At 46.8% G+C, this 13,618-nt stretch overlaps 1 protein-coding gene across 1 annotated transcript in view; it reads right to left on the reverse strand.

The window, feature by feature from the left end:
• Nucleotides 1–353: 353 nt before the first annotated feature.
• Nucleotides 354–13,618, reverse strand: part of FBLN2 (fibulin 2) — a 94,129-nt gene continuing 80,864 nt past the window's right edge. Inside the window, exons 11-18 of the mRNA XM_082288623.1 lie at nt 11,632–11,769; nt 11,170–11,313; nt 7,450–7,578; nt 6,820–6,945; nt 6,078–6,194; nt 4,983–5,111; nt 2,239–2,362; nt 354–1,238 (exon numbers count right to left, since the gene is read on the reverse strand). Coding sequence (XP_082144749.1) covers nt 881–1,238; nt 2,239–2,362; nt 4,983–5,111; nt 6,078–6,194; nt 6,820–6,945; nt 7,450–7,578; nt 11,170–11,313; nt 11,632–11,769 — 1,265 coding nt within the window. The 3' untranslated portion in view covers nt 354–880. The remainder of the gene's footprint in view (nt 1,239–2,238; nt 2,363–4,982; nt 5,112–6,077; nt 6,195–6,819; nt 6,946–7,449; nt 7,579–11,169; nt 11,314–11,631; nt 11,770–13,618) is intronic.

The raw sequence follows: 13,618 nt of genomic DNA on the forward strand, positions 1-13,618 counted from the left end.
TGAAGCAGAGAAGCAATACCCCTTTTTGTCTATTTAAAATTGAAAGGGATTGCTCAGGGACATGCCCAAGCTTTAAAATACAGAGCAGTAATGATTATTTCATTGTTTCCATTTGGACACTCCTTTAAGAATTATAAAGCATCAAATCTGCACTTACATATAACAGAGTGAGGAACAGAGGAACACCAACACCTTTAAAGACAACTACTAAAAATGGCAATGTGAGCTTTTACCTTGAAGTATAATATTCTGGAAAGGCCTTGGTCTTGCAAATACTTTGCACATGAGCAATCCTACTAAAGCAAGACTCATCCATAGGCTTTTTCACTGGTGGAGTTTCCTTTTATTTATATATATTTTAAGGCAACACATTATGAAAGTTGGAAGGAGGAAAATAACCCGGGAGCAGGAGGTGGGTCCACCCTCAGTGTCCACGGATGGCCTCGGACTCAGCCCCTCAGCAGAGACACCCCAGTGAGGCCACTGGCCCGGCCAAACCCAAACTTGGTGTCAGAAAGAGGAATCACCCAATGTTTTTTCCCAGTACTCCCATGGGAACACCTTCCCTCTCTAGTGCAATACCCTGCAGAAGTGACTACACCTAAAAATAACTGCTAAGAAAAGGTTCCAGCATTTATCACAAGGCCTTTCTAACCCTTCCTTCGTTCGTTGGCAGGTGATGATGTACAGAATTGCATAAGGAAACAAAACATAAAAAGATAAAAATTAACTTAATTTACACAACCAATAAAAAAGTTTAAAGCAATGATAGAAAAATAATATAAAGGCTAGATACATGAAATGCCAGTTCAACAGTATTAAGCTTTGGTAGAACAGTTAAAGAGCATAGCACCAATAAAATCCAGCGTCAGCACAGGCTTCAGTAGGCATGAGCTGTGATGAAAATGTAAATTTTGGCAAGAAAAGTAGTGTAGGTTCCCTGCCGCCACAGTTTCATTTCCACATCCAACAGGAAGTCTTTGGGCTCCTTGACCTGCCGCTGCAGGTACACGATGCCCGTGTAGGAGTTGAGCCTGCGGGTGCTGAAGTAGCCCTCCTCGTTGCCCTTGGTGATGGTGAGGACGATGTTGTCCCCGGCGTAGGCGGGGGAGGGCCCAATCCGGAAGATGTGGGCTGGGACCACGATGTTGGTCTGGAAGTTGAGCTGGTAGTAGGTGATGCGTACAGGGGTGTTCTGGCACTCCAGGTAGTTGAAGCAGTTGATGCGTTCACACCTCCTGGGGAAGGAGAAGGGAGGCACCCTCAGTGGCCAGGGAACAGCAGGGAAGAACACAAACCTCGGAGCACTGCAAAGGATCGGACAAACCGCAGTCCCAAAGCCCGGAGTGTGACCAGCAGCTGCCTGCTCTGCTCTCCCAGTGCCCAGGAACATTTGTGAGTGTGTAACTGCCAGAGAACTGCAGAGTAAGGCAGAGATCAGGGACGTGGGCAGCTGTGTGGGGAAGCTCCACAAGGACCAGCGAGCCAGAGTCGCGCTGCGAACGGCACCGAGCCGGGCAGCGGAGCCAGTGGTTCATCTCCGACGGGGCTGGGGCAGTGCTCCAAGAAAGTAAGAATGAGACCCTTTGAAAAGGTAGCTCAAACACAGGAATGGGAAATAAACTCCTCACCTGGCAAAGCTGCTCTGGTCTGTAAGGCAGGAAAAGTATGTTTTAAGCCATAAGCAACTAAATATGGGTTCCCAAAGCACTGGCAGCCACCGAGGCAGGAAACGGGTAGGGAGATTTTGGGGCTCCCAAGCCCCAGCTGCTGAGGAGCTGGGGATGTGCCATTCCCAGAACCCTGTGGCCTGGCAAGATCAGTATCCTGCTCCCCTTCAACACTCCCTGAGGAACTGCAATCTGAATATTAAACAGGGAGACCCAAACCTGCAGTAAAAGTGGAGCACTGAGCAGCCTGGCTGCTCCTGCTCTGACACACAGCAGAGAGGATCTTACTTTAAAACTTAATTATAAACAGAGCCATTTTGGAGCTGCAAAGAGAGCTGCAGGCTCTGATCTCTGCTGTTCCAGCAGCAGCTGGAGGGAAAACAGAGGCTCCAGGGCTTGGAAGAAGGAAAGATAACCAGACACGAACTCTGCATGGGGAAGGTCTAGGAGCTCCAGGTGCCAAAGCAGCTTCTCAGAGCTCTGAGCACCCACACCCACCCACAAACTAAGCCCTCCATAACACCATGGCCACTGGCCTGGCTCTGTTGCTCTCCAAGGCCATACTCACATGTCAGACACCTTCCTGTAGTTGGAAGGGCACTCGAAGGAGAGGCAGCGGAAACTGCCCTGGATGTTGTAGCAAGTCTCTGCAGCTGAACAGTTGTGGGTTCCTATTGCACACTCATCAATATCTAAGAAGAAACACAAGAAAAAGATGTTCTAAGTTCAAAAGTAAGAATTAATTCCTAATAGTTTTCAGGAATAAACAAACCCCACCAGGACATAATTAACCCATGCTCACTGACTTTTTGAGCCTGGAGCAAGCTGGGCTGTGCCAGAAGAATGTATCTGTGCGTGAAGGTAGCTCTGGATTAAAGCAGAGCAACCAAATCAAATCTGGATTTAAAGCAAGCAAATACAAAGTGGTCACTGCTGTCCCGCAGGATCCAGGAGATGTGAAACATGGGAACTTAGAACAACCCCTCAGAACAAGGCACACAGTTTCGAAAACGTAAATACAAATATCTCCCCATAATGAGATGTAATTACAGAAGACATAATAAAGAGCATTTAAAGCTCAAAGACACTTTATGGCCCAGAGCATGAGCGTGGTTACCTAAATAACACATATCCACAAGCCCAAGCCATGGGCCCTACAATGCTGAAAACCAGATGCAGTGACAAGGATCCAGCCTGAGCAGAAAGCACTGGCAGGGCCCTCACAATCACACTGTGTACTCCCAAACGTTAGACAATGCACGGAGGCTTTAAAATGAAATAAATTCTAACAGACAAGGCATGTAGACTGTGTAGGGCCCTGAAGCTCTGCCAATTGTCACAGAGCAGAGAGACTCTTAGAGGGAAACTATAACCTTCCACTCCCTCCCTTCCCCTGGGATGAGAACTGATCTCAAACACTGAACTGGCTGGTTTAAAAGTCTTGCAAAGAAAAGTATACAATAGGAAGTAGGAGAGAATCAAAGACAAGTAAATCCCTTGCTGGTTCTCAGCAGTGCCCGTAGGTGAAAAGCAAATTTCTTCCATATTGCAATCATTGTCATGAAAGCACTCCCTGCACCGCCTTGGCTGCGCTGCAAAACACCACAGGCAGTTTCTGCAAAAAAAGATCCATATGTTGAGACACTGCTCCATGAGATACAACTCATCTTTTGAAAAAAGGGTACAAGGAACATTTCACCAGTGACTCTACAGAACTGGTCAGATGATGAGCAACTGGAGCCAGATCTTTAGCTGGGGGACACTGTGATTGTCTTCCTGCGCTCGACAGCCAACACCAACCCAGCCTTCCTCTGACCATGTTTTCAGACACACCTCACTATCTGCCCAAACTTGTAACTACAGACCTGCAGAGCTCCACACAAGGGGATGTATCCAGGGGGCTCCAGTGCCTGACTAAACTCCAGCTCAGGAGCTGCCACACACGTGCTCAGTTTCGCACCTCACCCTCCGTGTGCTGGTGCCAGGCGGTAGAGGCACCTGGAGAAGCTTTTCCAAAGGTAGAGTAGCCCAAAGACTGGGCTACTCTGTGCACTGGGAACCCCCTACACACAGGAGGGTCATGCAGGGGAGCTCCACACCGCACAAACACCACCAGTGCAACCCACTGCTCTGGCTGGGTGTCTGTGTCCCCCTCCTCCAGCAGCACTGGGTGCCTCCAGCTCAGCCTGGGAGAGCTGTGCTGGCTGACTGACACTGTGACTCACTCTCTTAACCCTGGAATACATTCTCAGCCCAAATCTCACTGCTGGCAGAGGTGGCAACTAACATGCCCGAGCTCAAAGTTAGCAGGAAAAAAAACCAAACAAAGTCAGAGGAGTTACAGCTGCAGTTTTCTAAAGGTGAATTTTACGTAAGAATTTAAGTGCATGTGGACATTACTGCAATCATACTTAAAAACACATTTTAAAATACTTCTAAATGTTTTAAAAGGATTTTAATTGTCATGTAATCTGCTTCACTGCTCTACAGTCAGGATTAAGTATCCTCATGCTGCTCATGATTTACACAGTGCAAATTCACTGCCATTACCACTCAGAATTCAAGCACAGGAGATACAAAACCGAAGTTACATGAAGGGTTCCTGAAAGAGCAAGCGCAGGAAATGCCTGGCAGTTGGTGTAAGGACTGCGGGAATGTGCAGAGGACTAAAGGTAATCAGATCCTCCATGGTTACACAGGCAGTGCATCCTTTGGAAATGGGGAGTTCAGCTCAGAACCACACAGCTGCACACCAGATGAAAACCACCAGACTCCCAGAAGACACCTCCATGATTCTGAAGAAAAGGGGTGTGTGAGGGGAGGGTACTTGTCATTTCACTAACATTTATTAATGCCAGCAGGATTAAGCTTAGGTGACATTGCTGGATGGCCAATTCCAATTACAGCTCCAGCATTTAATCTCCCAGTTTTCTGGGGCAGAAAACTGTAACTCATAAAGAAGCCACAGATTTCTACATCTGGCGCCTCTAAAACCCGCGATCATTTAGTGCTGTGCCAAGGTGCACACACAGCTCATGTGAGTAATCAAGTGCCTCAGTCTGAAGGATGAAGTGGGCTCCTTGGGAATTCATTTAAGCAATTAGCTCACGTTGACAGCTGAGTTGCCACAGCACTTCCTTCTAGCACAGGAGAAAACCGACTTTGCAGATTCCAATATTTGGCAACTTTGTCAAAGACTGACTGGAACGGGGCTAATATAAAACACGGAGACTTGACTGAACAACTGCAATGGCTGAGCTCATTCCAAAGGTATCAGGGATACAAGCCCTGCAGTCCCTGAGCTGCTGTTACCTCTGCAGGTCCTGCCATTGGCTGCCATGGTGTAGCCCTGCTCAGGACAGGCACACTGGTAGCTGCCGGGGACGTTGATGCAGCGGAAGGTGCAGAGGATTCCGGCGCTCTGCGCGCACTCGTCGATGTCTGCGGAGAGAACACAGGCACACCCCAGCAAACAAACACAGCACAGCTCTGCACAGGGAGGCTGCAGGACACCAGGAAATTCTTCTCACCTGACACATTCATAACGTATTGCTAAACGTGAATGCAACCATGGAGGTTTGGCATTGATGTAGCACTGCTGATGGTGCTGTCTGAAATGCTGAGCCCAAGACTGCTGCCAGAAATACTGGCTGCAAGTAGTACAGACTCGTGGAAAGGAATAATGAGAGTAGGGCACGTCTGAGTTTTTAAACACTCTCTCTGGTGCCTCTGGAATTGAGAGAATCATAGAATCACAGACTGGTTTAGGTTGGAAGGGAGCTTAAAGCTCATTCCAGCCCCTGCCATGGGCAGGGACACCTTCCATAAGACCAGGCTGAACCTGGCCTTGAACACTCCAGGGATGTGGAATCTCTCTGGGCAACCTGTGCCAGGGCCTCACCACCCTTTTAGCAAAGAATTTTTCTAGGATTTCTTGCTGGGCTTCCCTGTGCTAGGACGGGTGTTGGCTTCCTCACCATTCCTTAAACAGAGACTCTCCAATGTGTCAGTGCTGGTAACTTCAGGTAATGGGGTAAAACCCCTCCTTTCTCCATTCTGATCACTCTGCTCCTCATTCACCATGAACAGCAGTCAGGGCAAACCTTCACTCAGCAGTGCAGCCGTTCACTGATGCAATACAGGGATATCTTCCCACCTGATTTTTTCAATCATAAGCTCTGGCCCCATGAAACCATTACAACCACCTCCCTGGCTGTGCAGTCACACAGGTGTACTCCATCCACTGAACTGCACTGTCCAGCAGCTGGAGTTATCTTTTGCAGCCTCTGCGGCAGCTGGAACTCAAAACCATCCTGCAGCAGCACCAGGTGCTGCTGAGGGTCAGAGATCTCTTCCTGCTACAGAGAATAAACACACCCACCCTAACCTGGTGGGGCAGCACCTTACCTTTACAGGAATGCCCATCTTCTCCCAGCTGGAAGCCTTGCCTGCAGTAACACTGGTAGGAACCATAAACATTGGCACACTCCTGGCTGCAGGGACTGTTGTCACATTCATTCACATCTGCATCCAAAAACAAACCCACAGCTATGGCCACAGTGCTTCAGAACTGTGCTTTCCACCTTTTCCTGCTCCTGGAAACCTTTACCTTCCAGTCAGAGTGACTAAGGAAGGACTAACTTGTCCCTATTTTTTCTGCTCCCTAGGCAGAATGCCAGCAAGCCTGAGAACGTCTGTTGCACATGAACTTCATTTATCCATATGCCAATGGAAACACACACACATGCAGACATTCGCTTCAGGCTTTATAGGTTTCAGTTCACTAAAATATGTAATTGTTGCCTTACAAAAACCATGGAGAACTAAAAAATTTTCCATTCGATTCAAAATAATTTTTTATAAGTTTTGTCACTACCAAGTTTCATCTTTATCAAAATTGGAATGAAGGGTTTCCTGTTCTAACTTTGTTCTGTTCTCCTTTTCTGTCATCTGAACAGGAAGTGAAAAGTACGTGGGGACAGGAAGAAAGAGAAGAAACTTGTTGACACTCATCTGACAACTCCAGTGTTTGACTGTCTGCAAATTTGAGCACACAAAGTTTACTGTATTTGTGTTTCACCTCAACTCCTTCTCTAGAGGCCCTTAATTCCCACTGCAATTTCCCCTTCATGGAAAAGCAGCCTGGTACCTTCGCAGTGCTTGCCATCGTAGGAGAGGCGGAAGCCGGCGGAGCAGGTGCAGTGGTAGGAGCCAGGGGTGTTCTCACACGTGTGCTGGCACAGGCGCCCCGGGTAATTCCAGCACTCGTTTATGTCTGCCAGCACAACAAGCAAAGACACAATCAGCTGAGGGACACGAGCAAATGAGGTGCAGGAGGATATTTTTTAAAGTGTCAGAGATTGATCTGCAGAGAGTGAAATGCTGCAACCTCAGGCTTGATGCGGTCTGACTCTGTGCTCTAATTGGTGCACGGGAGGGACAAAAGACAAAGTGCTGCATCATGGCTCTTGGGGGAAAGTGGTGAAACCTTCAGACACACCAATTCCCACAGCAGCAGAAGCATCACCCACAGGGAAGTACTTTGCAGATGGCTTTAAGGGATAACCTGCAGTTAAACGAAGCCAAGGGCACCTTGTACGAAATCCCAGCTGGGAGTGACAGGGCTCTGAATGCGCTGCGCAGCGCCAGCTCTGGAGGTGATGCCATCCTCTTCTGAGGCACTGCACTGCAGAGCTCAGGACTGCAATGGTGCTGAACGCTGCCTGGGGCCCAAGGCTCAAGCAGTGCCAGCTCTCAGCTCCTCCCGTGCCCCACATACCAATGCAGCTGCGGCTGAAGGCGTCGTACTGATAGCCCATCTTGCAGTCACAGCGATAGCCCCCGGGCAGGTTGTGGCACAGCTGCCCCTCTCCACACCGGTGCACCCCCGTCTGACACTCATCCACATCTGTAGGGCCAGACAGGGCAAGCTGATTAACTACAGTTTGCTTAAAACCAATGTTCATAAAGAGAAACAAAAAAGTCCATTGAATAGCAGGATTGGAAACTGGACAGAAGAACTATCACCAGCTTCTCCCACCGTGCTCTTCTCAGAGGCAGCTGTCTGGTTCTCTAAGTCAAACTTGGGAAAAGCAGAGCATTACCTTCAAAGGGAAAATGGTAACTGGACCTGCAATGGGCTCTCCCAGTATATTCTGCATTTCAGTGTAAACACACTGATTCTGAACAAACCATGACAGTCAAACCCCCCCTTCTGATGTTCTGCCATTCCATGAGTCACACCAAGCCATTTAAAGCACAACAAGAACCAGCCAGAACCCTTCAATTAAAGCAACTGCTATTTCCATCTCCACTTGCCCTCTCAGTCTTGCTCCTGCTGTCTACCTTTAGCTCTTTCCCAGTGTTGATCTTTTTTCTTTTCTCAATCAGCTCCCATTTTGATATTCCCCATGGCCTCTCAACCAAAATTCAATACCAACAAATTAGTTGCTTCTCCACTCACACACAACATTTCCAACCTCATTTAAACATCCTCAGAGGACGATGAGAGTTTTCAATACAGGCTGATTTACAAGACTTGCAACATGACTAAATAGCTCATCAGTATCTAACAAATCCTTCTTACCATCTGTGACAAGAAGCATCAAAAAGTCTGATTAACCCTCACAATTGCGTACTTCTTCAAGTATTCCCAGCTCTGCCACTTCCTAAGCCAACAGATCCTCCTTTTTTCCTATTGGTGACATCTTCAACTACTTTTACAACCCAAATCCCTGTTCATGTAATAATCATTGGGATGGATCTCTAAGGCTGGAAGTTCTCCATGCTGCCCTATTTGAAATCATAAATTTGAGCACTAAATCATTTCAAGGGTTGCTGGGCAGTTCTCCATCAAACAGCAGCCCTGGAGAGGCTGCACCTAGACAGACCCTGCTGGCACTGGGGTCAGGGATGGCAGGGAATGCTCCTCACCACGCAGGGAATTTCTGACAGGAGCTGAGATTTCTGCTGGAACACTGAGTCCTTGTTTTCTTTGAATCAGAGCTAGCACCAAAACAAGGAAGTCTCTAATGCAGGCAACAATTTGTAAAGCAGCAGCTTTATTTGTTATGAATCCATGTGTGCAACCATTTTATTAGGTTGTCCAAAGTTTCATATTCCATTGCACTCAGACTTTAATTAGTTCTAGGGCATTACACCATCAGAAGTGTGCTGTATTTCACACTTACAGCAGTTTTCAGCTAAATAGAAGAGGTATTTTTCAGTAACTCATTTGCTAAATCAGAAAATCTGAACATTTTAAAGACAGATGAATCGTCTAAACAGAGGAGATGACCCTACAAGTGTCATTCTGCAGAAGAAACACGTGCAGATGATGTTTTTACTACTGTGAATAAATCTGATTCAGGAATCTAATTAGCCATTGTAATGCCTCAAAGAAACCAGTCTTTATCACAGAGAGAGGAAATTAGGACCATATGCTTTTCTTCTTTCTTTTCTGTGCTCTCTGCCTGCTTTAAAAAAGCCATTCAAAAAAATACCAAACAATACAGACCAGCAACAGGAACAGAGTGCACACAGCAAAGACAGACAAATCACCAATTAACATCGATTATGCTTTCCCAAAATCGAGCTAGAGAAGCCTCCTTAAGCCTGCTCCTGAACAGCCTTGTCAGGTGTGTAAAGCAGAGGCAGAGGGCCATCTGGAAGCACACTGCATTGTGCTATCTCACTGTGCTTTAGAGGCAGAGATGCTGGAGGATTAATGGCAATTTCCTCCTCTGCCATGGATTTACACACAGTCACTCCTTTTTAGGAACAACTGTGGGGAAAAACTGGATTCTTTTTGTACCATCAGTTTGGGATTTAGGAACGTAATCTGCCCCAGCCATTACAGAATCACAGGATCATTATGGCTGGAAAAGGCCTCCAAGATCACCCAGTCCAGCTGTTGATCCAGCACCACCAGGCTCAGCACTAAGCCATGTCCCCAAGTGCCACACGTGCAGGGATGGGGACGGCAGCGCTGCCCTGGGCAGCCTGCCCTCGTCAGCAGGGCATGCAGAGCAAAGGCTGCTGGCACTGCAGCCTGGATGTCTGTGCTGCCCAGGGTGGGCTGCTGCCCTGTGGGAAGAATGGCATTCAGGGAGACCTCGGCATGGTGGTCACCCTAAAAATCTCGGGGTCACCACACTTCAGGTGGTGCAAGCATACACAGCCCTGTTGACTTGGCTGAGGAAGGACTGATGGAAAGCAGCTGAAGAACTGCGTCTGCACAGCAACTGAGACAGACAGGACTTTTGGAGCTTCCCTTTGTAACAACTGAAATATCTTGGGCTGTAACAGGACAGCAAAGAACACTGCACTGCTATGGCCTGAACTTACAAAACACAGTATTTGGAAGCTTTCTCAATTTCCTCAGTTGCACACATGAACTGTTCCTTCCAAATCTGCTACTTCCAAATCTTCTCCACCTTTCCACTGGCCATGCATGGTCTGGACAGTCCTGGGGGTAAAACCATGAGGGGAGGTGGAGGATAATGAACAGCAAAAAGGTGAATGCAGAAATATCTGTGGAAATGGGGTCCAGCTGTACCACTGGGCTGCACTGCAAGTTGCTAACCATGACCAAATTAATGGCTCTCAACATGGTTGAGAGCACCACAAAGCACATTTTGTTCCTCTGTCATCCTTCCTTTATTCCAAGGGAAGGTAAGGGAGAATCACTGGGGTATCACCACTAAGCAAACCACTGCTTTGTCAAACCACTGCTTTGTCATTTCTTTTCTTTTTTCCCCCGCTGTCATTTTAGGATTTCCTACCTCGTGTAACTCAGAACATGGGGAATTGGAGAACACACAGCCAGCCTTGCCTTGGGCACCAAGGACCAAGCTTCCCAGTCCTCGGTGCCTCGTGTGCTCATTTACAAACAAATGCTAACAAGCACTGAAATCTGCTATTCTGAGTCAGTAACTCCCTAAATACGCTGGAACAAATACAAATCAGGATCAAGCTGCATGCCAGCCTATATGAATATTTCATATACTCATTCTCCTCAGAATTCTTTTCACAAAGTGTGAATTTATCCTAAACACCCTCACAAGTGGATGTAATGGGGAACACCATGTACAGAACATCCCTACAAAGAACATCCTCTTGGTGCTACTCCTGTGAGCCCACAAACCCAGCATTCCTCGTTTGCTGCAGGTCACTTCACTTCCAGGGAGGTGCTACAAAAACGACCAAGGGATCGTGGTCTTGACTGACAGCAAGAGTTTAAAAGGAAACTAAAACACGTTCTCTCCAGAGTGGAAGCCAGTGGATGCCATGTGCTGAGCGTACCAAGAGGAACTCCATGGACTGATCGGGCATCAGTGCAGGATCCTGCAGCACAAACAAATCCCAGAGCTGCAGGGACAGCAAATTCCTGTTCCTCAAACACATGTGGGAATCTGGAGGTAACTCCAAACATCTCTTTAGAAGTGAAACACACTTTTTCCCTGAGAGACCCCCTGCCCAGCCCCGAGCCTGCCCTCACCGACGCAGCGCGTGCCCTCCTCGTTGGAGTGGTACCCTCTGCTGCAGCTCAGCATGTTCCTCTGGCACGTGTAGGACCCCACGGTGTTGATGCAGTTGAATCCTGGCTTACAGGGCTCAGGGAGAGATGTGCATTCATTGATATCTGGTGGTGAAAATGAACAGAGCAGTGAGAGATGCTGTTTAACCCTTCTGGTCTGTTTTCTTCCACCTGTCACTTCTTGTTCTTCATTTCAATTTCTTGTGCGACCAAGAGAAGGCTGGTGAAGGTCTGCTGTGGGAATACCTTGAAATTCAACATACAAGTATTCACCCCTTTAAATGGGGAGCAGTGCTGACATTAAATTCACAGCAGGGTTTGAGGAACACTCCACATCCAAGGTGGTCAATCCACAGCTCCTGAAGGGCCCAGGAGCTGGCAGTGCTGCAGCACAGGGCACAGACACGTGCTGCCCACACTTACCAACGCAGTTTCCCTCAGGGTCTTGCAGGAACCCATCCATGCAGCGCTGCTTTGACTCGCAGTAGAAGGACCCCTCTGTGTTCTGACACACAAAGTTCACTTTGCAGCTGTGAGTTCCTCTCTCGCATTCGTCGATATCTGTGAATCACATCAAAACACCAAACTGGCATGAGCTCAGCTCTAAACTACAGCAGCCCTCATGGCCAGCTAACTTCCAGGAAGGAAATTAGGAGGCATTATTTAAACAGACACACGTTACCAGTGGGAAATCTGAGGGTTAAGTGTGTTTGCTCTTGAAAATTCACTTCAGGACTTGTCAGGTCCTGTGGCAAATTTGATTCAGGTCCCTGCTGCCTCGTTCACAGCATCTCTTGCAACCCACAAATATCAAAATATCTGCAATTTTAAAATCCTGAAGATCCACATTACAACTAGGAATAAGATGCTCATAATAAAATATGTACCACAGACTTTCACAAGCAAGATAGTCTCTTATTCCGCATATACCTCAGGAATTCAGGTCTGTAAAAACCTCCCTCCTCTGAACTTGATACTGATAGGGCACCTCACTTGAACAGGGCTGGGATTTCACTGTGTGCACACAGACATGCAGGCCTCTGTGTGTGTGTATATATATATATATATATAAAAATACATATTTACACTTATGTACACACAAAACCCACTTACACAACTCTGAAAACTATGCTGAGAAATTCTGAATGAGGCAATAATATTAGTAACAAATCTTGCTTTTTATTTCTTACTCTGCAGCCAGAGCCCAACACAGCCTTCTCATTTTTTACTGCATACATGAAATTATTTCTCAAACTCTGCTCACCAACTCAGTGCTTGCTTTCTAGAGACATTAAAAACACTTCCTGCAAGTTTCAAACTTATAAATTTCCAGCCAACTGCTCTGTAGTAACTGTGGTGTAATGGCATTGCTGCTGTTTTCCAGCTGAAGTAACCCCACCTTGGAGCAGTCTCAGCTATAAATGCACTTGAAATTCAGATCATGGGAATATTTTCAAATGCTGCTTTAACATGTACTGGTTCCCCAGAAATATCTTTAGTAGAAGATAAAGACAGACAGAGGGAAGTCCAGGATGGAGGAGTCCCCAGGCAGCCAAGGGAGGAACTGCTGGATTTCTCTTCCTACTCCAACCCCTTAAATGTTCAGGTCACGAGGGAACATTACCAGTCTCCCACAAGCTACTCTATTAATAAGTCTGCCTACCATAGTTAGAGACTGAGGCAAATAAAAACGTGGGATCGAGTATTTCATAAACCTCTGCAAATTCAGTAGCTATCTGCAGGCAATTTTACATAGAGCAGCTCTGAAATTTCTTATAGGTCACTCACTTACAGGCTACTTTAAAACGATTTGTAAATTTTATAATCCTCTATAATCTAACTTTAGGACTATAAAGTAAATTAGATTAGTAATAAATGTTAGAAATGCTCTAGAATCAGACAGCAGAACAAGACATTCACAAAACAGCCTCTTCAAGTAAACCAAGCTTTACTTATGACAGCTGTTTATAAAGGGAGATTTCTGATAATTTCTATTTTATAACCTTATGTTCTATGCCAAAAGCTAAGATCTTTCCTTAAGCATCTCTTACTCCAGCTGTCAGGAAACTGTAAAAAGTGCAGGTGCAAGTAACAGTGAGTTCTGTCCTGAAGGCAGGACACGTGTGTCCCTTGCACACTGCCGTGCTGATGTTCCCTTCTCTGTCTAACACCCACAGAGACCAGGAGAGGGGGCATGAAGAATACCTTCTTAACCCCACGACCATTCCAAATGGTTAAATGTAAATGTAAAATGCAAATAAATGCAGACAGAGATCCTGAATACAGGAAGGATGACACTGGCAGCCCTGTGATCCATTCAGGCCAGGAATTTTTGCTGGAATCACCAGCAAACAGCATCAGCTGAGCCAGGCAGGGGAGCTAAGGGGAATTCCTCCATCAGGGGGATCTC

Source organism: Coloeus monedula, assembly GCF_965178545.1.
Source record: "Coloeus monedula genome assembly, chromosome: 11".
Lineage (NCBI taxonomy): Eukaryota > Metazoa > Chordata > Aves > Passeriformes > Corvidae > Coloeus > Coloeus monedula.